General features: G+C 45.2%; 1 protein-coding gene across 2 annotated transcripts in view; it reads right to left on the reverse strand.

The window, feature by feature from the left end:
• The window catches only part of BSN (bassoon presynaptic cytomatrix protein), an 87,192-nt gene that overhangs the window by 60,109 nt on the left and 4,658 nt on the right, over nucleotides 1–22,425 (reverse strand). For both annotated transcript variants that reach the window (XM_063411325.1, XM_063411324.1), the window contains exon 2: nucleotides 5,079–5,466. In XM_063411325.1, the coding sequence (XP_063267395.1) occupies nucleotides 5,079–5,466 (388 nt within the window). The remainder of the gene's footprint in view (nucleotides 1–5,078; nucleotides 5,467–22,425) is intronic.

The following is a 22,425-nucleotide window of genomic DNA, read 5'->3' on the forward strand; positions in this document are numbered from 1 at the left end:
CTTTGAAAGCAGTCTATGAACAGCTTCACAGTTTCAATATTTGAGTTTTTTTCAGTCATTTGCTAAATGACTGAGGTGATGCAGTGGGCAGGCACCACGCTTGACAGTACAGTCAGGTTGGAAAAGGCTTTTGACCACAGACATTCCTCCAGTGCCAATGAGCCCCACTCCTGCCACCAGAGATGCTCTGCATTGTGTCACCCTCAGCTTCCCTGAACTTCTTTTTTCCACTTTACCCAAATTTTCTTATACTACTGATCAGAAAACCATCTGCTGTGAGGTTATGACAGGATAAACACAGCCCTACACAATGCTCACATTATTTCAGATTCATCTCCTCAGCTGATGGTCTATTTTTTATTAATACAATTTAAACATTTACCTAAAAACTCTAAATTATTTTTGTGGCTACCTCCTCTTGCTACAGATAACTCAAGAGCCACTGAGAATTTTCTTCTCCTGTTAAGCAACCCTGACCATGGTTGGGAAACCAACCAGCAAGTTTTTAATCCTCCTTGAGACTTTCTATGTTTCACTTGCTGAAGGTCCGTGATCAAAGGTTTATGATGAGCTTACATGGCACAGAGCATGTAGGGAACAGATTTGCTCTCAAATATTTTCAGTATTTCATAATTCATTATATTCATAGCATAAAAAGTACGAAGAACCTCTTCAATCTCTCTAAGTGAAGCTAAAAATGTGGGGCAGAAGTGAAGTTAAACACCTATAAGTCATAAACACAGCCACATACAGCAAATAAAATCAAAATGGCTTGGGGACAAAAGCAGGGCCTTCAACAAGAAAGTAATTTGGTAAAGAACACACATGTATAAACATGTTCCTTTTATTCAGGGTGGTGCATCTGAATACTTAGGAAACTGCCTCTAATAAACACTACTTCAAATTGAAAAAAGCACAACAGAAATAAATGTAAGGCAGACAAGAAAGGTTTCCTACAATCCCAAGTGGTTCCAAGCAGACCTATTAGGCAGCCAGGCATTTTGAGTTTCATTTCAGCTCTAACTAAAGCACACATTTTAATGCTGTGCTGCTGCTCTTGATTAAAATCAAACTCAAGTTCCTCATGTTTTTGGTTTAGCACTTAGGATGGTGAGAAAACAAATTAAAAGAAACCCAACAAATTTTAAGAGAAGACTGGAGAAGAAAATAATGTATCAAATTAGCAATGTGCAGCGGCACTTCAAAACCCCAGAGAAGCAGAAAGGATGCCTGCAGGTTACTCCTTATGATACCAAACAGAGCAAATCCAATCAGATGAACATGCTGCTGGATCAGTCAGGCAAAAGCCACAGGAGCAGCAGAACAAAGTGAAAGATGTATAAAAAGAGGATTTTCTAAACCTATTGTACTGGTTTGAAACTGAGCTATTCCCCCCGGAGGAGATGACAGCATCACTGGTATGGTCCTGCAGAAAAAGCTGTCCAAAAAAGCCCTCAGAAACAACACAGAGGAAAAGTAGAAAAAAAGTTTTAATGAGAAATTAAAAATCATACTAGAATGTGAAAGCTGCACTGTTGCACTCAGAACAACACATCTTCATTCAAAAACTTACTTCGGGCACAGGACTGTAAACAAGCTGCTAGATTTTAGCACGTTACTTCAAAACTTGTTCTCTTTAATGGTCCCACCATTGCTCTCTGCTTGATAATCCCCCTTCTTTGCTTAAAATAACTGTCAATGGCAAGAGCACTGACCTTCAGGAATAAGTGAATGAACAAGGAAAGCAGCCCACCAGCACACCACCAAATTGAAAACTATGACAGCAGCTATTCTGGGGCACAGAGATGAACAGAGGGAACAATATAATTATCTACATGTAAAATATGAGTGACACCAGCAGCAGACAGGAACTTCTGTTTGCCCAGTCTTGTGAAACAAGAATGAGCTGCTGCTCAAAGGAATAAACAGACAGTGAAATAAAAACAAAAAAAGAGATTTTGTATTTCTCAGCAAGCGATCAACTCAAGATGCCACAGAGGCTGATTGCTTTGTCAGCACAGAAATTCATGACTTGCTGTTCAGATAAAATGGCCATCAAGCCACACAAAAAGGAACAAAATAACAGCCAAAGAAAAATAGTATTTCAAAGGGAATTACGTGCTTCTGAGCAGAAGGTACCACCAAAGTACAAAGTGAAGGGGTTTCATTAGGCAGTGCAGTTAACCCTCCTCTGAAAAATCTGCTCTTGAAGTCTTACGTGGCAAGATAGGGCTTGATGGACTACAATTCACACACTAAGTCTATTATTTTCTTTAAAGATATATTACAAAAAAAAATTTATACTATGGAGATATATATATGTAAAAGTCTAAGGAAAACAAAGTGTTTATATAAGATTTATACCCCGGCTCTCAAAAAAATTTGAGAGATCGTTATACAAAACCAGGCCTGCAGCTCCCACCTCACCATGCCAGTGGTTTCTGGCAGTTCCACAGATTGCACAGGAGAGGATATCCCAAGAAAAATACAACTTTGGTTTTCGTGAGTTTGATTTGCTTAGAAAATGTGGTATTTTTGATGATTTAATCCTGCAAGAGAGCCTTGAATGCAGAAAGAAGTCACAAATTCATATCTACTGCAGCACAAAGTGGCAGTATCAACTACACACATGAAAGTATATTCATAAGGAAATGCAAATAGAAAATGCAACACCTCACAAGCACTGCTGCAGCCACCCTGCAGCACCTGCAGCGTTCAAGGGACCAGACTGGGCAGAAGTTTTCCCCGTGAGGGGAGGCACTGGAGCAGCTGGGCCCAGCATGTCCACCCTTAGAAGGTTCCAGAACCTGAGGAGGTACAGCCTGGAGATCCCTTCCCTGCTTGCTGCTTTGAGCAGAGGTTGGAACAGGTAACCTCCAGAGATCCTTCCCAACCCAGCTCCCACCACCAACCTAGAGAGCACCCTCCCAGCTGCCTCCATTCCCCCCTCCAACACACCAGGATGCTTCAGGCACCTCGCTGTGTGACTCTGGAATAGCAGCACAAGGAATGATGTTGAGGAAAATGAGTCACACTCCCAACAAGGCAGCAACCACTGCTGCTCCCCCAGCCAGCCCATCACACAGGCTGCCAACATGAGCTGCAAACACTTCTCTTGGACAACTGTTTTCATCCCCCAGCTCCCACAACGACCTACTTACAAGTCATAAGGTTGGTTGCTGCTGAAATGCATATTAAACTCAGGACAGACAAAAAAACAAACATCTTTTTCCATTTCAGGTCCAATTTTCTTTGATTTGATGTTTTAAAATGCTCCGCAGTCAAACACATTTCTGAGGGCACAGAGACCTAGAGATGCCAAGAGCAAAATGGCCTAGAGCTGCTAAGCAAAGTCTCTGTGCACACACATATTTTAACATTGGTATCTGTGAGAGAGACTCAGAGAGAGCCCACTGTGGGTAAGCTCTTGGAGCAAAGCAGAAGAGACAAGACCAGAAACCGAAATCATTGCGTTTTTTATTTTGTTATTTCCTTGTTAACTGATACTATTCAGAATAATTGGACAACTTTCAAGGCAATGCTTGGAGACCAAATTAATGTTTGGCAAAAAGTTGTGAATGTCACATCCTTGGAACTGTTCAATACCAGGCTGGATGGAGGTTGGAGCAACCTGGTCTAAGGGAAGGTGTCCTTACCCATGGCAGGAGGTTGGAACTAGGTGATCTTCAAGGCCCCTTCCAACCCAAACCATTCTGTGATTCTATGATTCTTTCCATCAGGATAATGGACTGGAAGGCAGGAGTTCCTCAAACAATGATGTTCAGACACCACTGTGTCTGTGTCAGGAGCAAGCATTGAATGCTTACCACAAAATGGCTAATGGAAGTACATCCTGGCTATCCAGGGGGCTTCAGTGCCTAAATCCTGTCTTATCAAGCACTGAAGTGGCACAGTTGCTTTCCAAAGTGTGGCTTTAAATTTCTGTTTCAAGCTTAAGATAAGAAACCCCTGTGGGTTTGTCTCTTACCAGCTGCAAAAACCATGCAATCACTTCCCACCCTGTTTGGAGATCTGTCACCTGAGGGATTGGCACAGGGAGCTCCTCACCTCAGCCAGCCCCAGCGCCCACCTGTGCACCGCTGCCGGATCCTCCCCCAGAACCTGAGCCTCCATTTCACACATCCCCTGGGATGCTCACGCTCATCCCCGGCCCTGCCGCGTGCTGTGACTCTGGGCACTCCCCTCCCGCTGCCCGGAACCCACCAGAACCTGCCATGACACACTCGACACCTCTGTGGCCCTGCAGCCCCTCTGCTCCCCTCCTTGCTGCCAAGTCCTTTGACTCTGGGACAATTTTGAGGATGGAGACTTCAGCTAAATGTTCTGGCGTCTCAACAACAGACACTGAGCCCTGGTAATCTACCAATCCCCTTCAACTGTTGGAAAGGATGAAGTAGAAAGGCCCTGTAAATATGATGGTTTAGATTCTGGGAGTATGAGACCAACAAGAGAGATGGAAATGAGGGCAGGCTTTAGGGTGTGGGGTACCAAGCCATCAGCTAGTGAACAATAGTGTGCCTAGCTGAGGGCAGTCTACCTTGATTAAACAATACCCTCCTGCTTGCCAAAGGTAAAGGGATAGTTCTATTGGCTGTATGTAAATGTTGTGAGATTGGTATCTTGTATTAGATTGGTTGGTCCAACACAGACTATTCAACTTGGAAAGACATTTATTGTAGGGTATTCAGAACCTCCTCCTCTTTTGCCCTCCTCTCTTTTCCCTCTCTTTCCCGGCTCTCCTGGCCTGCTTTAGCTGTGCCTAGCAGCTACAAGCAAGGCCCTCACAATAAACCACGCGCTACCACAACTGCTTGGCTTACAGAGATACTTTGTTGCTGACTCTGCAGTCACCAAGAAGCTCCTACATTCAACTAATTTATGTCCCCCATCTCATCAAAGCTCACATTATCACAATTATTCCCTTGTTACCAGCAGAACCCTTGCTCCTGCTCAATGCTTTGCAGCTGCCAGAAGCAGAGGTGCAACTTCTGTGTTTGGAGAAAGCGAGAACCCACCCGAAGCAGCCAGGAGGGCTGGTGAGGAAGAGAAGGCCTTACCTGGGTGAGGTGTGGGTTGGGGTTGAAGCCACACTGGTTGCAGACCTTGCTGTGACACTGAGTACAGGCATTGAAGTTCGGCTGGCCGGGGGAGGAGGTGAGCTCTGTCGTCTTGCAGATGGGACACAGGGTGCTGCTGGGCAGGGGGGCAATCTGCGGGACGGAGTAGGGAGAGGTAGGAGTGCTGCCCCGGTCCGGTGACACTGAGGGAGACCTCCCCGAGCCCTGGCTCCTGCCGTCCACCTGCAGCGTCCTCCGCGGCCCCTCCGCCGCTGCTGCGGGCTGGCCCCGGCCCCTCATCTCCCGGGGGCTCTGGGAGCTGGGGGCAGTCTGTGCGAGGGAGGGCGATGCTGACCGCTGGTCCAGCTGCTCTGGTCTCCTCAGTGTGCTGAAACACCATCAAAACACACATCATAAGTCTGGGTTTCAAACATTTAAATGTCAGTCAATGTAGACAACTGCCACAGCACCCTCTCCCCCTCAAAATCCCAGCTCAGCCAAGGAGGCATAACAAAACCCCACTGCAAACCAGGGAAATTGCTCAGATCAGCAGAAGGAAACACTTTACCTTACGAAACAAGGCGCGATTTCAGCTTTCTCTTACATAACCCAGCGGCAGAGATGTAATTGAATTATTCGGTGTATTCTGAGTTGAACTTTAGTCAGAAAGTTGCACATAAAAATGTGCGTGAGCAGTTTGGGAAGCTCAGCCTCCTGCCAGCCAGGGCTCCCAGCACTTCTCCAGCACAAACTTCAGCACCAACTCACTGGAAGAGGCAGCCGTGACTCTGCTTTGCAGCCTGCAGGGCCCTTTCTGCAGGGACGCGGCCAACGCGCGCTAAACCAGCTTCTCACAGCCTACTTTCACGGCTGGCTGTGAAACCAGAAGAGCCTATTTATTAAAGGAAGACCCCTCCAGAAGTGTAACTGAGGCAGGAGAACTATTTGTACTTCCTCAGCTGTCAGGCAAAACCATGCAAGTTACAGGTGAAAGCAGCTAAGGGCTGGTTTCTCAGCAGTGGGAAATCAAGAGAGAGCACATTGGCTCTGATTTAGTAATCAGTACTGAAGTGACAAATACAGACAATAGGGACTTTGTGGGCTGGCTGCCCCCAGCTGAACTCTCTTCTGGATGATGTGAGTCTTGGCTGGGCAAAAAAAAACCCAGCTGGGATGACTGGTCACCAGGACAGGGTGATGAAACCTTCCTGTGAAACCAGAGCTGCTTACAAGGAGGAACCCTGAGGACAGCATTGCACCCACTGCTGGTTTGGCAGCAGTCCCACAGCCTGTGTAGGATGCTCAGCACCCTACAGTGCTGAGGGATGCTCCTGGCCATCCCAAGGAGCTCTGGAGCAGCTCCAGCTGCAAGAGCTTTGAGCTGTTGTGGTGCAGAGCACACCAGGACAGCCTGCACACCACTCTCCTCCCATGTGGTTTCAGGGCAGGCACCCTGTAACGTGCTGCTGACAGATCATAAGTGCACAAGAATGAATCTGTGATGGAAGATACTTATCTAATTACTGAATAATTTGGTCCATGTGCTTATCAGTAATGCCCACAAATATTTCTCGAAAAAGCAGAAGCCCTAATGCCCTCACTACCTGTGATCTACAGCCGTTTAAGGAAAAGTATTACTCAGGACTTCAAATTTAATACATTGTTGATTTACCCAGGCAGGGTCTGACCTTATAAAGGTTTAAAAAGGGAACTTAAATGCATAAAACTAATGAAATTCAAAGTGCATGTTGCCACAGCAATAGGAAGTCGGATGAAAATAAATAGTAAAATAGCACTTTGGGAATACTTTCTGGCTGCAGGTTGAAACCCACTTCTCTGAAGGAAGAATCACAATAATAATAAAGCAAAGCACTAAGGGAGGGAATGATCTGCTCTAGACTGAAAACTGCTGCTGGCCCTGCAGTAGGCACCTGCCATGAATGTTGTTGGCATGTGCTGCTCCTCCCTTGTTAGTTCTGACACCCTTCAGTTCAGATTTGGGGTTTGCCTTCTGATGTTGAGGGCTGCAGAGCTACTGCCCCATAAAACACATAAAACCATCTGCAGCTGGTGGAGATTGGAGAGCTCAGCCCCAGACACCAGAAGGAAGTACTGCCAGAAAGCAAAATGCATCTGCTCACCTTAAATTTAGTATTTCTATAAAACACCCTGCATTTATGCATTAGACACATGCTATCCTAATGATGTATTAAACAACTCCCCAGTAACATTATATGGCCAATAACTAATTGTTGTTTGGAACAGCAGAATGGTTATTCTGCCCAGAGAAGCTGTGGCTGCCCCATCCCTCGAAGTATTCAAGGCAAGGCTGGATGAGTCTTGGAGCAACCTGCTCTAGTGGAAGGTGTCCCTGCCCATGGCAGGGGATGGAATGAGATTGTCTGTAAGCTCCCTCCCATCCCAAACCATTCTGTGATTCTATTCCACTACAAATTTCAAAATTCAGGGTTTTTTTCTCCATTTGATACGAAAAAATATTTGCCATCAAGTAGGAATTCGGACTCCATCAAGGAGCTGTCAGATAAGACACAGACAAGTTCACATTTCCTACCCACAACAGGGTGTCTCTCTTGGAAGTGCAAGAGCCCATGAGGAACAATACACCAGGTGCTGTTATTTTACCCTGAGCCTCACTGCTGGCATGTAAGACAGAGGAAGGTGGCTGGATGCTCACTGTCTGGCAGGTCAGTGCTGCTCTAGAGATGCTTCCCCAGCCTGAGCGTGAGCTCCCTGCACTTTTTCAAGTGCTAAGTAATGCTGGGCACCACCTCCATCCCACTCCCAGCAGCAGTTTCACTCCATGCACTTGTACCAACACTGCATTTATTTATTTTATAATTATCCAGGATGCCTCAACCCCCCTGTGACACAGGCTGCACTGTCTCTCACTTGCACCAGTTGAACATACCCGTGAAATTTTAAGACCAGAAGAAATCATCTGGTCTGTCAAATACAGTAACTCAATCCAGGAGAGATGCCTCAGGAAAGAACATGAGAATAGTCATATGGAATCAAACACAGGCCCACGCTCGCTGCATCTTCTGCGAGGATGATCCAACATTTGTATGATTTGTACCCATCTATGAATCCTTTTTTTTTGCTGTTACAAAAGCCAAAACTGCAGCTCAGCCCAGATCAAAATTTTGATTTTTTCCCGACTTTATCACTGGTAGTTAACTAGCACTGGGCTTCTAACCAGTTCCAAAGAATTCCTCCCAATTCCACTAGAGTGTCTATTAACAATTAAATTGGAATGCCTTAACAATGCAAGGTTTCCCCTATTTGATGGGGGATGTATTTATCTTGCACTGCCCTAATTGCTGAATTAGAATTATTGGATGATATGAAGTCAAAGGTCTCTGCAGGGTCCAAACTCAGCAGCGCTCTCTGTTACCAACAGAGCAATAATTTTGTACAACTAAAAAATATCAACTGTTTGACTGAGTGTATTAAGAATTATACTGCTAAAGTTTTCATTTATGATATTCTATGAATGCTTTTAATCACAAGAAGGGCGGGCAGGCAGCTCTACTCATCTGCCCACAGTCAATGGGAGGGTGGGCAGCTGGGAAGATACTGGGAAGATGTTTCCTTCCTTTTTTCATTGTTTTTAAATTGAAAAATGGTGTCTTCTTGCTTGCTAAAACTCCCTTCATTTTCCAGCACAGAATTAAGTAAGCACCCACAAAAATTAACTCTCAGCTCCATAAAAGAGAGGAGGCAAAGCTGCCAGGTTGCTGCTACAGAGCACAGAGCTAAAAATCACCCTAAGACATTAATCCATACCCAGCTCTGCCTCTCCATCTTCTCCTGATTAAAAGGCCCAGAACTTCCCTAGTTCCACTCGGGAACAGACATGGATATGAAACCATGAGAGGGAAGAGCTGCCCAAGATGATCAGAAGCACAAGAAAAACCAAGGGCCAAAGCCAATTCACCACAAAACCAAGTTCAGCAGTGTGAGGTGTCACAAGCACCTCAGATTTTTTATGCCTGATTTTTTTCCCTAATGTAAAAATTATGGTTTTTCATTAAAATTACAAAAAGTGGGAAAGCTTTAAAAACAAAGTCCTACTTACAGCCAAAACAAATGTTAGACTGCTTGCTGGTTAATATTTAATTTCAGAAAAACATGATTTGTCCTAAACCAAGCTTTTGATGCCACAGCAGCACCAGGGAAAAGATGTCAGCAGCATCAGTGGAGATAAAAGCAATGCAATGACATAGCACTGGTTCACAATTCTGTGCCAGTAAATGGGTACAGCTTTCTTATCTGGGAATTCCCAGGTAAAGTCAGGGTCTGTGGGAGGGAATTGCTTTAATTTAACTCAAGTAGGTTCATCAGTGCCACTAAATTTTACAGGCAAGACCCAGGCTTGGAGCCAGCATCCCAAGAGATATCAACGGGCCCTTTTTCACATGAGGTGCTAACTTGGGAGCAATAACCACCACAAGGTAAATGCCAACATTGTTAATGTCTCTGCTGTAAAATCAAGCAATAACGTTATTACACAAAATCTACACGCACAGCTGGTAAATCAAGTCTTGTTGGCTTGTGTGGGAAAGTTCAAGAGACAGCATTGGTTTTCTACTGATTGATTGTTTTTTGTCTAATTTCACATCCCTGCCTTGAGCACACTGGCCACATCCACCTGCTCAGCTGCCACAAAACTCTGGCAGTGTTTGCATCCACAGGAGCTTGGCATTTGTGGTCCGAGTAAATCCTTCAGGAGCTGCAGCCCTTCCATGCAATTGAGAAACACAGATTGCATCCCTTTCTCTGCCTGGTGCTGAGGGAAATGGGTCCTTGCTTGCTGGGCAACTGATCTAATTGCTGCATTGTAGTAGATTAAAACCATGAAAATAAGTGTCATCACCATTTTAGAAATAGCATGCCCTGCTCAGGCTTTCCAAAGAGGAGCTGAATTTGTCCATGGAAGGGAGCTCCTAGCTTCAAATCTGGATCAAAAATCAGCAAAATGAGGACAGGCAAGTCTTTTCTGTTAGTAGAAAAAAAGAAGAGGGAAAACTGGGTAGAAGAAGAGGGAAAATGATTCTTTACCTGCAGTAAAACCAAGGGGATGAGCACCAAACAGCTCAAGATAAAGCATGAAAAGAGACATGTGAAGAGGCTCACACCCGAAAGAGGGAGGCTGGGCTGACCAACAAGAATTAGAGCTGCTCAGCTACGAGCACAGATTTGACCTAGTTGGTTCGACTGAAACCTGATGTGAATATCCACATGACTGATTTTAAGAATCACCCAGTATAACCTATTGAGAAAAAAAAAAAAAACAGGTAGCTAAACAAGCAGGCAGTTGTACTCTAGGTCAAAATAGCACTGGGTTTGACTTAATTCTGGGAAAGGCATAATTCTGAATGGTTATGGGTCGACAAAGGAGCAGCATGGGATAATAGCAAATGTTAGCTAGTATGTACTGCCTGTCAGCAAGTCTGACTAGAAAATAGGACAACCCTTTTAATAAATAAACAGAAAAAGAAGCGTCTGATGGGGAGGGCTTTGGTTTCAGCTCCGTGCACTGAAAATCTCACACTAGCAATGCTCAGTTATACTCTGAGCTTGGGTGTTTCACTGGGGGCAGCTTTGTAGCTCTAAAAAGTCCTACAACTGACACAGGGAATCCTGTATCAGGCTCTCCTTTGACAAAAAAAAAAAAAAAACAACCCAGCAGTTACAGAATTAAGCACCTGCCTAAATCCAAGTAGCCCTAAATTAATTACACTGATGTCCATGCAGGGAGAGGATAATTCTGGAAGTGTGTGTGCTGGATGGTTTAAAAACAGTGAATGCCACACAGCTGAAATCAAAATAGAAAATACGAAATGGTGACTAGAAACTGTCAGGCAATGTTTTATTAGAAGGCAACACAAGCACTCTTGTGAAAGGCCACAGTGTTTAATGACTTGCTTTTGTGAGCAGTGGAAAAACCCTATTCTCCTGCAGCTTTCTGCTCCAGGGTTGCTTTATCCCCATCAAATCGGATGCAACTTCTGTCAGGCATTTTCCCAGTGACTGAGGCATCCCTAAAGCACATCTCCTGATGCTGACAGTGTACTTGAGCTCCTGCCCCAGGCTTCCACACAATCTGGTAAACATTCAGGTCCTTAACCTCCATCCTCATACCTGTTCTCACAAATACAGAGAAATGTGATATTCTTGAGTCCTGTGCCTTGCTGTTACACCCTGCTGGGGCTGGGCTTCAAGGAGGGGCTGCCAGGCAGTGGCACAAGCCACTGGCAACCCACGCACCACACTAAGAGCCTTCCCCAGGGGGTGGTGCTCCTGTGGGGTGAGCAATGCTGCATGCACAGTGTGCCTGCCAGCTTCCTCCTCTGGCCCTGGTTCTGCAGGAGATAACACACCTACAGCTGCTGCTGGTTTTTCCTTTCATTTAAAATGCCATCCAAGGAAAGGTAATAAGAATCAGAAGATTTCCAGTTTACAGTTACCACTAACCAGTTATTCTCCATCTTAGCACCATGCCTAGTTCCACCTAGAATCAGTGACAGGAGAACACATCAATGTCACTCTCGCTGCTGTGCTGTCAGGCACGGCTGTTGAGAGGCATCTGCCATCTTATTAGCTCAATCCTACATACCACAAGAGGGGTTTATGACTGATTTAAGCTCTAAATAAGCATTTATTTGCTTATTTTCATTCCTGCACAACTGCCTTTTTGTAAAGGTTTGTGAGTCATTATCATTTGCAGTTGGACTAGATGATTGTTGAAGGCCCTTCCAACTCGAAATATTTTATTTTCTACCCTATTTTATTCTATTCTATAGTTTACCATTCTAATTTTGCAATGTGGGAAGCAAATACTTAATTTTCTCCTTACTTGGCCCTGGTTGAGCCAAGAGCAATTTCTCTTGGAGCACTTTGCAATATAAAACCAGAGCAGTGGCTGCTCCTGCTCACAAGCCCAACATCCCCAGACCTCTCCAAAGAACCCCAAGGTCAGATGTCTGTTAGACACCCCATACAGACCACAATGAACATCTGCAATTAAATGCAAGGCAGCTGATCCCTACAGAGTCCAGAGCAGCCTCTGTGAACCCCAAGACCTGAACTGGAGTTAGGGCAGAGTTTTGCATCTCTCACATGAGCTCTCACAAGCCAGAAGTGACCTGCAGACCACCACATGTTGCTCTGGGGAGCTGCTCTTTCAGCTGCTGATGCCTGAAACGTGTGGCCACCACTGTCAGAATCTTGGCCAGGCCCTTCAGAGCCAAAGGCAAACAGGCCTGACAGAAGAGTTGGCAGGTAATGATCTCAGTCCCATTTATATCAAAGAGTTCACTTCACAGTTAGCTTTACAGGAGCAGGCACTATAAAGGTCCAAAGGTTTGAACAGGGTCTCTTTTTAAAATTATATAATTGTTGCTGAGAACATTAATGATCTTGAACTTCAAAGCATTAAAATATCTCATGGGTAACTGCAGTGTCCAGTATTCCTTCTACTTCAGTGACAGGGAAAATCTGTTTCCTCTGACAGCTGAAAACTACACGTAAATCTTCCAGAGACAGCAGAAGCCATCTCTTGATCACAATGCCATCAGCTGCATGGTGTGAGAGGAGCTGTACAGCTCAGGGATGAGAACCAGGAAAGTGCAGGTGCAGAGCCAGGGCTTCACCATGCCTGGGATGAACACAGAGAAAGGCCATGGGGTATCTAATCCCTCTCTGCCTCTCTCTGGGCACTTAGGAGGTATCTGGAAGGTCCAGGACAAGGAGGAACATTACCTCATCCAGTGAAAGGGTGCAGTTGGAAGGTCAGCTTTGGACCTTCAGTGCAGATGAAGCCTTGGAGTCTTTGGGGAGACCTGGAGGGACAGGAGGCATCAGTCACCCCAGCTGCTGGACCCAAGGACACTGCTGAAGGGGAGGATGCTCAGCAGGTCTGCGGTCATTAAGTGCCCCTCATTAAGCACTAATTCAAGTGATGCTGAGGGTGGCCATGCAGGTGGCCTGCAGGTGGCCTGCAGGCTGGACAGGAAAGTGAGCTGCTGCCTGCAGAGCTCCTCTCCTCTTTACTGCAGGATTTAGAAGGTCTGCAATGAATGATGAAGAGCTGTGCCACAGAGTTATGGCCCTGCAACCAATACCAAGGAGCACGTAGGGAAATAGCAGCTAAACCAGGGATAAACATCCCCAGGAGCCACGGAGAGGTGTGGGCTGGAGCCGTCTCTTCAATCTGATTTCCACTCAGCTACTCGATGTGTCGCCTCCGTGTCCTTCCCTGGTACAACTGATTGCTATGAGCAAGTCATTTATGTGTGTTAAAATTACATAAAAGAGCCATGACAATCTTGAAAGTATTGTGGGCAGCAGAAAGGATGAGGATGCTGGGGAGAGTGCCCCAGGCAAGGAGCAGCCAGTCCCCTCAGCCTTCATCCTCTCACATCCTGCATCTGAGCTGTGGCAATTAAAGGGTGGGAGAGCTGATTGCTGCAGTCACGCTGAACTGAAGGCCTTTGTCCCAGGAAAGCCAACACCATGAATTACTGCTCTGTATTTACGAAATGCCAGCAAAGCTGAAAGATAAACCATGCCATGAAGCTAAGGAATTTTTATGGCACACGGCTGGTGAAAGCTTATCTTGTAAATCTATGATTATAACCCACGCCCGCCCTCCTTGAGAGCCTCTCTGATTTTAATTAGCAGCGACACAATTTTTTGTTTAGTTCGTTAACTATTCCCTAAAGCAATGCAGAATGAAACTACCTGCTCTGGATTTAATCCTGTGACAGGAACATGCCTGCTCTGAGGAGCCAAACCTGACATACAAACTTTCAGTAACAGTGACTGTAATAGACTTGGCTTCAATCTTTTTCCAGGACTGGAAAAAACCACAGAAATTCACATGATTACTGTAATTTTCAGATACCACTGGGGAAGAAAAAGAAGAGAAAAAGTGAGAAGGTTTGTTAGAAAGAAATTAAAAGCAGCAGGTGGAAGGGTAAGAAAGGGAAGCTTCCACAGCACCTGTTAGAAAAACATGCACCGTCAAGAAAAGGTTTAAGACGTGGCCATAACACAGCAATATCATTAAACAACCAAGCTACAGGAGTAAAAGGTATTAATAGTCTGAAAAATCATCTCAAGTGGGAGAATTGTTAGGATAAAAATCTAGAAAGGGGCGGGGGGAAAGAAGTAATAAAAGATAAAGAAATAAGGGGAATCCTTCTTATGGGTTAATAACTTATCAGGATTTAGGACACCAAGGATAGAGGCAGATGGTCAGGTTTGCACAAGCAATGGTACAGGATCTTGCCATGGGATAAATGGGATATTCATAAATGGCTTGGGAAGGAGGGGGAATAAAGAAAGGACAAGTTTGCTGAGCCATGCAAATTTATTCAGGGCATTCAAAGCTAAAGCTGAATGCAAAGAGCTGTAGAAGGCCCTCCTGAACTGGATGTCTCGAAACATCGTGGCAGGTGAAATCCAAGGTCAAGAAATGCAGAGTAAGGCACAGAGAACAACCCCAGCCACGTGTAGTGATGGGTTCTAAATGAGACACTGCTGCTCTGCAAAGAGTTCTGCAAGCCATGCTGGACCATTCTCAGAAAACGTCAATTTAATGCTCATCAACAAATATAGAACAATCCACCCCAAAAAATACACAATTAGGTTATTTTGGGAAAAACGCATTTTGGGAAGCAATTCAAAGAGAAGAGCAAAGGCAGCCCATTCTCTTCACTTGCTTCTGGCTTCCTTCCCCACAAAGAATGGCACCGAGGTCTGGTTTTGCAATTCTCCCTTTTGCATTCAGCCTTGACTCTGTCCAGGAGCTGGATGGATTCCTGCAGGTGCTGCCTGGCTGCACAAAACCAATCCAACACGAGCACAAACCAGTTTGTCACAGGTGGGTAAAAAGGGGTCAGTCCAGGGGTCTGGCTCCAACAGGTCAACATCCCTGGTCATGTCCACACCACCCAAGGGCTCCCACACCTCTACAAACCTCCAGCCACAAGAAGTTGGTATTCAATCATTAAGAAACTGGGAAGACTGCAGGGCCGTTTTTTTGGATGAGTTCCATCCATGATCCAAAATTAAAAGCTGATGCAAAAAAATGTATCATTATCCATCTCCATGACAGCTTGAGTCAACCAAACTGAGCCCAGAACGAAGAACAACACTCATTCCAGGCATAAAAAATAGGAAGATCTATCAGAAAGAGAAGTGCTGTTAAAAAAGAGGCAGTAATGACAGACCAGAAAGAAACTGGTTTATATTTTTAGAAAAAGGAAAGAAAAACTCAGTTAAAAAGCAATTTCCAGGAGAGGAAATCAGAGTGCCATACTGCAGAGAGACAGGCAGCTCCTGGTGACTATGCAGCAACCAAAAAATCCTGACTTTGCACGCTCATTTGTCTGAGCCTGGGCAAATGAAACAGAAGACCTGATTTTTGTGTGTGTCTGTAAAAAACCATAGCATTTTTATCCATCCTGCAGTTCGTGGTTTTGCACCTCTGCGCATTTTGGTTGTCTCATAATCATCCCTTTAACTCTTCCCCAGGCCACTTAGGTCCTTAATACTATTTTCTTGTTGTTGCCTCAGGTTACTAGAATGGATATCTGAGGTGTGGAAGAGCAATTGAGGCAGGGACTGAGAAACAGCCATCAGCTGATCCCCCACAAAGAGCTCCAAATACAGCACGTGTAGAGGGGTACATGGAAAAACCAATGAGCCCACACTTCCCTGTGAGGAGGAGAAATCTGTGTCCAACATGGCCAGATGCCCTTAAACAAAATCTTCACATCAGGTTGTGTTTCTCAGAAACACTTCTCAGCTGCAGAGGTTTCTCCCTCCTCACATTCCCCACATCAGCTCACAGGGTCCAATAATATCTGTTACTTAAGACTGTGGTTGCAAGTGCCTGGTGGGACACTACCCAGGGGCTGGCACTGGATAGGCTCAGTATCAGTGATTTGCACTTTCTGGTTTTTAGAGATTTGAATTTGAACAGCAAACCAAACTCAGAACTCTGTTTTTATGTGTAAAACTCGTTATTCACAACAGGAAAGGTAAAGGAAACCCAAGGAACAATACATTACCAATACTGTCAGAGACACCATCAACTTCAATAGCTCAAGCTGTTTAGTTTAAATGTACTTTTGAAATAGGAGAGTCTGAAATTCCCCTGTCAAATTTTTATAGGATCAAAGGAAAACACTTCTCCAGCTTCTGCAACTCTTTGAGGTGCCTTGTTCCTGCCTGCATTTCCCTGCTGCACGTACCTCAGCCCAGAACATTTGTCCCCAAAGAGATGGAGGCATCTGCATATTTGATGTATCTGTCCTTGCAGAACCCTCAGAAGGCTTAGCTTGGCAGAAGTGGCAGTAGGTAAAATTTAAGGCTGAGAAGTTTAGTTGGTAAGTGAAGCAGATTTTAGACATGTTGAGAAGCAGAAGGCACTTTATTCCTACCTAGCGCAGCTGGTTGGTTTTTATTTGTGTATTTCAAAGAAAAATAAAGGTGTGATAATTTGTCAGTTCAGAGTGTTTGGGCCTGTATTTTCACTTAATAATAAATCAAAAGTAAATTGGTAATCATGGACATGGGTTGGATGAAACTGAGTTGTACGGCCAAGAGGAATCCTATCCTAATCCATTAACCAGTGCTTAACATCCATTAACAATGCAGGAGGAGGAGAGACTGGAAGATGAGGAAGGCAGATAAAATAAAGCAGAAAAGGGATGCCTAAGGAGACATTTCTTCAGAGTTTCCTCCCAGAGGGATGTTTCTGGATGCCTTATTTTTGCCAGGTTGAGGTAGTCACTGGCATATAATGTGGTGATAGGGATCATCTTTTCCACTCCAACAGGAACTGATGTTCTGTCGTAACTGCAGCGTGTAACCAGTCAAAATGTCGTCTAATGCAGTGGTAAATGGGCTCTGAAAATCACCACCATCACGAAAGGTTCTATATAACACACTCTATATAAATGGAAACAACCTCTTTTCCTGGGTGCTCCTCAGCTACAGGATTCCCAAGCAAAACCTCCACAACTTAGATACGGGTGGGAAAAGGAGAAGGCTTGGATATTTTCACTCCTTGGGGCTACAGATCTGCCCTGAATACAAAGGATGGTCTGTTTTATAGGGATGAGAGCAACACCCAACATCACCTCCTCACGTACGCCGGCGTCAGGAGCATTTACGGAAAGCGGCCGCTGCTGCCTGGCCCCGACACAATGTGCTCCAGCACTATCTGCTCCAGACATCTCACTAGCTCATATTAGAGCTGGTGCAGCCCACGGATGTGTTTGAGACTGACAGCAGTTCCCTCACCCTCCCAAGAGCCATTCCCAGCAGAGGAGAGGGGAGAAGGTCCCAAAGGGCAGCGTTCCAGAGGGCCGCTGGCAGCGCTTGCCCAGAGCGTTGGGAAATCCTGCGATGAGCGGGGAAGAAGAAACCTGAATTATGGTGGCTTACCATTGGTGGGCAGGAGACAACAAAACTGAGAGAAAATATGGGAAAGATCGGCACACTTGAAGGACAACATGGCTTCTTTGTGTCCTACATGGACTACCTTAATGGGTCTCAAACCTGGAACCCCGTGAGTCTCAGACTGGAAATCAAAAACACGACAGAAGTTCACAGAATCACAGAATGATTTGGGTTGGAAAGGACCTTAATGATCATTTCATTCCTACCCCCTGCCATAGGCAGTGACACCTGCCACTAGACCAGGTTGCTGCAAGCCCCATTCAGCCTGGCCCTGAACACTTGCAGGGATGGGGCAGCCAATTCTCTGGCAAATTACTGCAGATGAAGTACTGAAGTAGCCTATGGCAAAATTAAAATCTAAAAAAATCCATTTACTCCTTGCTGTCAACTTGGGGGTTGTTGCTGAGCACAATGAGAACAGTTCAGGCTGTGACCACCTCGGTGTTCAAACAGACCAAACCCAACCTACCAAGGCAACAGGCACTGGCACTGCAGTGCCCACCTGCCCAACCTGCAAAGGCTGCAAAAAACCAGCAGAGTTTACTCTGCCAGTTAACTGGGAGGTTAGTGTTTAAAAAAAAAAAAGAGAGAGAGAAAGAAAAAACCCAACCAAACAACAATTTGTCTCCCTAAGAAGATTAATAGGTGCATTTAAAGAAATCAGGCTGTAGGCTTAATGAGAGAGAGGCAGCAACATCCTAAATGTGAGACCTCCTACAGTTTTTCAGTCCAATCAAATAATAGTTTATGTAACTAGGACTGAAACAAAATAAATTAAAAGTAATTTCATGTTTCGTCAAAAGAAAAAGTACAGTTCAGGGTCAATATGGAAAAAGATCTTGTTCAGACCCACATTTTCCCCAGCCTTTCATAAACTTTGTATTACCACCTGATTTGGTTTTTTTTTTTTTGCCACAAGACGAAGGCAAATTAGCAAGTCCCTTAAGAACTTATTATACATTTCTAATTTTCAACTATTCCTATTTTATAATGCATAAATTCACATATCTATAAGTGAAATGTTTTCTTTAGAAGATGAAAGAAAAAGAAAACATGCTGTTTTTCTTAGGCTGCAATCTGGTTTTTGGTTAAATAATAATAAAAAAAAAGGGTGGTTAGCAGCTACAACATGTCAATCTTTCCAAGTAATTCCCACGCACAACTTCATCCTTTTGCAGACATTAAATATGGCAAAATCTTTTAGTACTTCTCATGTCTAGACTGATGAAGGAAGGGTACAAGCTACCAACAGATTCTTTCTTCTACTGGAAAGCCCATGGCAGACCCATTTGGGTCTCAGGTGGGTTGTCAAGAACATCAAACCCCTCTGGATTCATTCAATAGCTGAAGAAGACACGTCTCACCTACATACAACTTCCAAGGATGGAGCACCCTGAGACCACATCAGAAGAGGCTGCATACTCCAAGCATCTCCTAACAGAGCTAAAAAACCATAAATAGAGGCAATTTTCAAAATAAATCTCCCTATTCATGATACAACCCTCAGGACTGGTCCTGCAAAGGGATATCCACTTGCGGAGCATCCTCTGCTCTGAGCCCCCCAGCAGTTGGAAAAGTCCATGAGCCCCCAAGGCCAGGAAAGACTCCAGACAGGCTAGAAAGCAATGTTCCACTGGTATGCAAGGAAATAAAGAGAAAAAAAGATTCAGGGGCTGCTCTCAGTTATTGACATCTGGCCTCTGCAAGTGTCCCTGCCCTGCAAGGCCTCCAGCACTCTGGGAGGGATGGAGGAGGGCCTGCCACCCTCGGACACCCAGGCTGAAATGTGGCATTTTGCCACATCTGTATCAAATGACATTTTGATTCATGGTGATTTTTCTTCTACACCCTTCAGAGGAGCTGTCAAATCCTCATCTGAAAGCTATTCAGCATGGGAAAGTGCTTTGTCATGTCTGAGAGCCTCTGGTCCCTGTCAGGTCCTGGAACCGAGTAAAGAACAGTTAGTCACACATGCCCAAAACCACTCAAAATTCTGCAACATTTCTCAAGCAGCATGGATGCATTTTCCATGCAGTATCTGCTTGCTCTGAGTTTAGTTACAGCTACGAAAAAGAGGGGAAATCCTCCAGGAGGGCAGGAAATGCTCTTCTCATGAGGACCTACGCATGACCAAAGAAGAGGTCCAGGTGGGTGTAAGGTCCCCCTGGAGCCTTTTTTTCTCCAGACCAAACAAACCCAGCTCTCTCATCCTGTATCCATAAGAGAAGAGTGTCTCATTCAAGACCTCTGTCATTACCTCATTAGTGGAGGTGTGATGGGGTGTCTAATGGTGTCTATCAGCAAGGAATGACCCAGAGGCTTCCTGTGCTTTCCCCAGCAGTACCTTGCACATTGCAGTCACTTGGTTCTTGCCCACCCCAGGGAGCACTAACAGTCTCCACACGGAGATTTTCATCTTGTTGCTCTAGGGAGAAGGTGCAAAGGCTCTTCCTTCCTGTGCTAAGGACAGGAGAGAGGTCTGGGAACAGACTGGGCAGGAGAGGGGTTTGTGTTGCAGCTCCTCTTAGAAGATGCCTAACGCACTCTACTGCATTAAATATATGAACATTTTTCTTCTATAGACAATGACCTAGAAACACAACTAAATCAAAAAAGAGAATGCACCAAACTATTTAATCACATCTTCAGGGGAGAATGAAGCCAGTAAGAACAGCTAATCTGCTGCTCATCACAGAAACTATAGTTTTGGACTGAGGGAGAATTTGGATATTCAGAGGTGAGGGTTTTATTTAAAACTTCTGTGATCATTAATCCCATTATGCCATATGGTAAACTGCTTCTACATTTATTTATGCTCACTGTTGACATACATTTCATTACCATTTGGCTACCATGGGCCTCTGGACTGCAGAAGTGTGCCTTTGCTAGCCATCATAACCATCTTTACCACCCAGTGACAGCAGCCAGGCTGGAAGGCAAATTCCCTTTCCATCTCCAGCCAAAGCACTTAAATAATAAGAGAAAACAGAATAAAAATTACATTCAGAGGTGCTTTTCTTGACCTGTCTGTGGGGACCTCAGCATGGGCAGAGAGCTCTGTCTCCTGCCCTGCCAACCCACTGTTCCCAGTCTGTTAATGGGGCTGGGGTCTCTCTTCAATATCAAACACTAGGAAAGCTGCAGAGGCCAAGAGTGAGCGAGACACCACCATCAGTGGTATTAAACATGAGCAGAGCACCTCATGAACATCCCCTCCAGCCACCCCATACAGCACAGGCCAGCGTTAATAGGGTCCAGTGATGCTGATTGCTCCTGAAAGCTCCTAAATAGCACATTGGAGGTGCTGGGTGCTCTCAGTGAGGAGTCACTCACTGCATTCAAAAGAACCTCCCAGCATCAGTGACATGAAAAGCGGTGCTACGTGCTCAGCGATGACTGACAGGCTGCACAGCAGCACCTCGGGGTCACACCAGAGCTTAGCACCTCCAGGCACGAAAAAAGACAAAAAAATTGTTCGTAGGAATAGTCATGCTCATAGACTGATACAAAAATAACAAATCTGTCATTCAAACAGACATTTGAAAACATGGTGATGGCTCAACAACGACGATCTCAAATTCAAGAAGAATAACAGCTTACAATGTGTGGGACTGGGATGACCATCAGCACTTGCTGTCATTCACTAGACAAAAAAAACCCCAAGGATTATCCTGGAGCAGCAATGCTCAACAGCAAAGTCAATGTGATAATCTTATTGTCACATTTAGTGAAAAACCAGACTGCCTTTGCCATGAAACTGTTTCACCCTACTGAGCTACCTGTTCTTGGGAAGCACTCTTTGCATCCTGACTGCCTGTCCCATCCTTCCCAAGGGGAATCTCACACGCTAGGAAATTAATCTGATATTGGAAAAGGATTGCAGGAAAAACACCCTGGGCCAACCACGATGCCAGCCCCAGCCGGGGAAGCGGTGAAGACAGTTGTGCAGAGAGGCTGTGTGGCAGGCAGGCTGTGGTGTTCTGCCAGTCCAGATGCACATCAAGTATTCCCCAAACTCATATAAACTGCAGGAATATGCCACAGCACTGACTATCTGTTTGCACTGAATTGGAAACATGATGGGAAACATCAAATATGTGCTCGACTCGCACAGCAGAGAAAAGAAACAGCTTTATTCCAGCATGCTGGAGAAGCAGAAGTGGAGAGGCAGAAGCCAGCTCAACATGAGCAACAATGTGCAGGGATCCACCAGCCCCAATAGATGCGGTCACTTGAGCTGCAGCCCCATTCCTGAGCATCAGCAGAAGAATCAGGATGGTTTGGGTTGGCAGAGACCCTAAAGATCACCGAGTTCCATCCCCTGCCATGGGCAGGAACACCTTCCACTAGAAGGCTGACCATCAGCACTCAGCTTTCCAGTGCAAGGGAAGTGGTCCTGCTGTAGCTTCAAACTGTACCAGAAGCAGCCAAGGACTCCTCCAACCTTTCAACCAGCAAAAGTCAACACAGCAAAGGACATCAATCCTTCCAAATTCTTCTACACCCTTTCTGAGCAGAAGTGGACACTGCAGGGACATCCCCTGGAGCCTCTCACCCAGCAAAAGCGAGGGGTAAAGACCCATGTCTGCAGCAAACCATCCAGGCTGGCTGCAGCAGTGAGAAACCCCAACCTGTGAGGCGGATTGCAAATCTGTGTATTTGTTTTGGAAATAAAGGCATTAAAAATTGATGCCAAACACTGTGAATATTGATGAGCACATTCCCAGAAGAGGTTTTGGAGTTACTTAAGCACCCGGAATTGTGCCGTCTGGATTCGGTGGCCTAATGGCTGCTGTCAGAGCAATCACAAGTGCTCAAAGCACTGTCACAGCCAGCACCACCTGCCCAT

Source organism: Prinia subflava, chromosome 14 (assembly GCF_021018805.1).
Source record: "Prinia subflava isolate CZ2003 ecotype Zambia chromosome 14, Cam_Psub_1.2, whole genome shotgun sequence".
Classification (NCBI taxonomy): domain Eukaryota; kingdom Metazoa; phylum Chordata; class Aves; order Passeriformes; family Cisticolidae; genus Prinia; species Prinia subflava.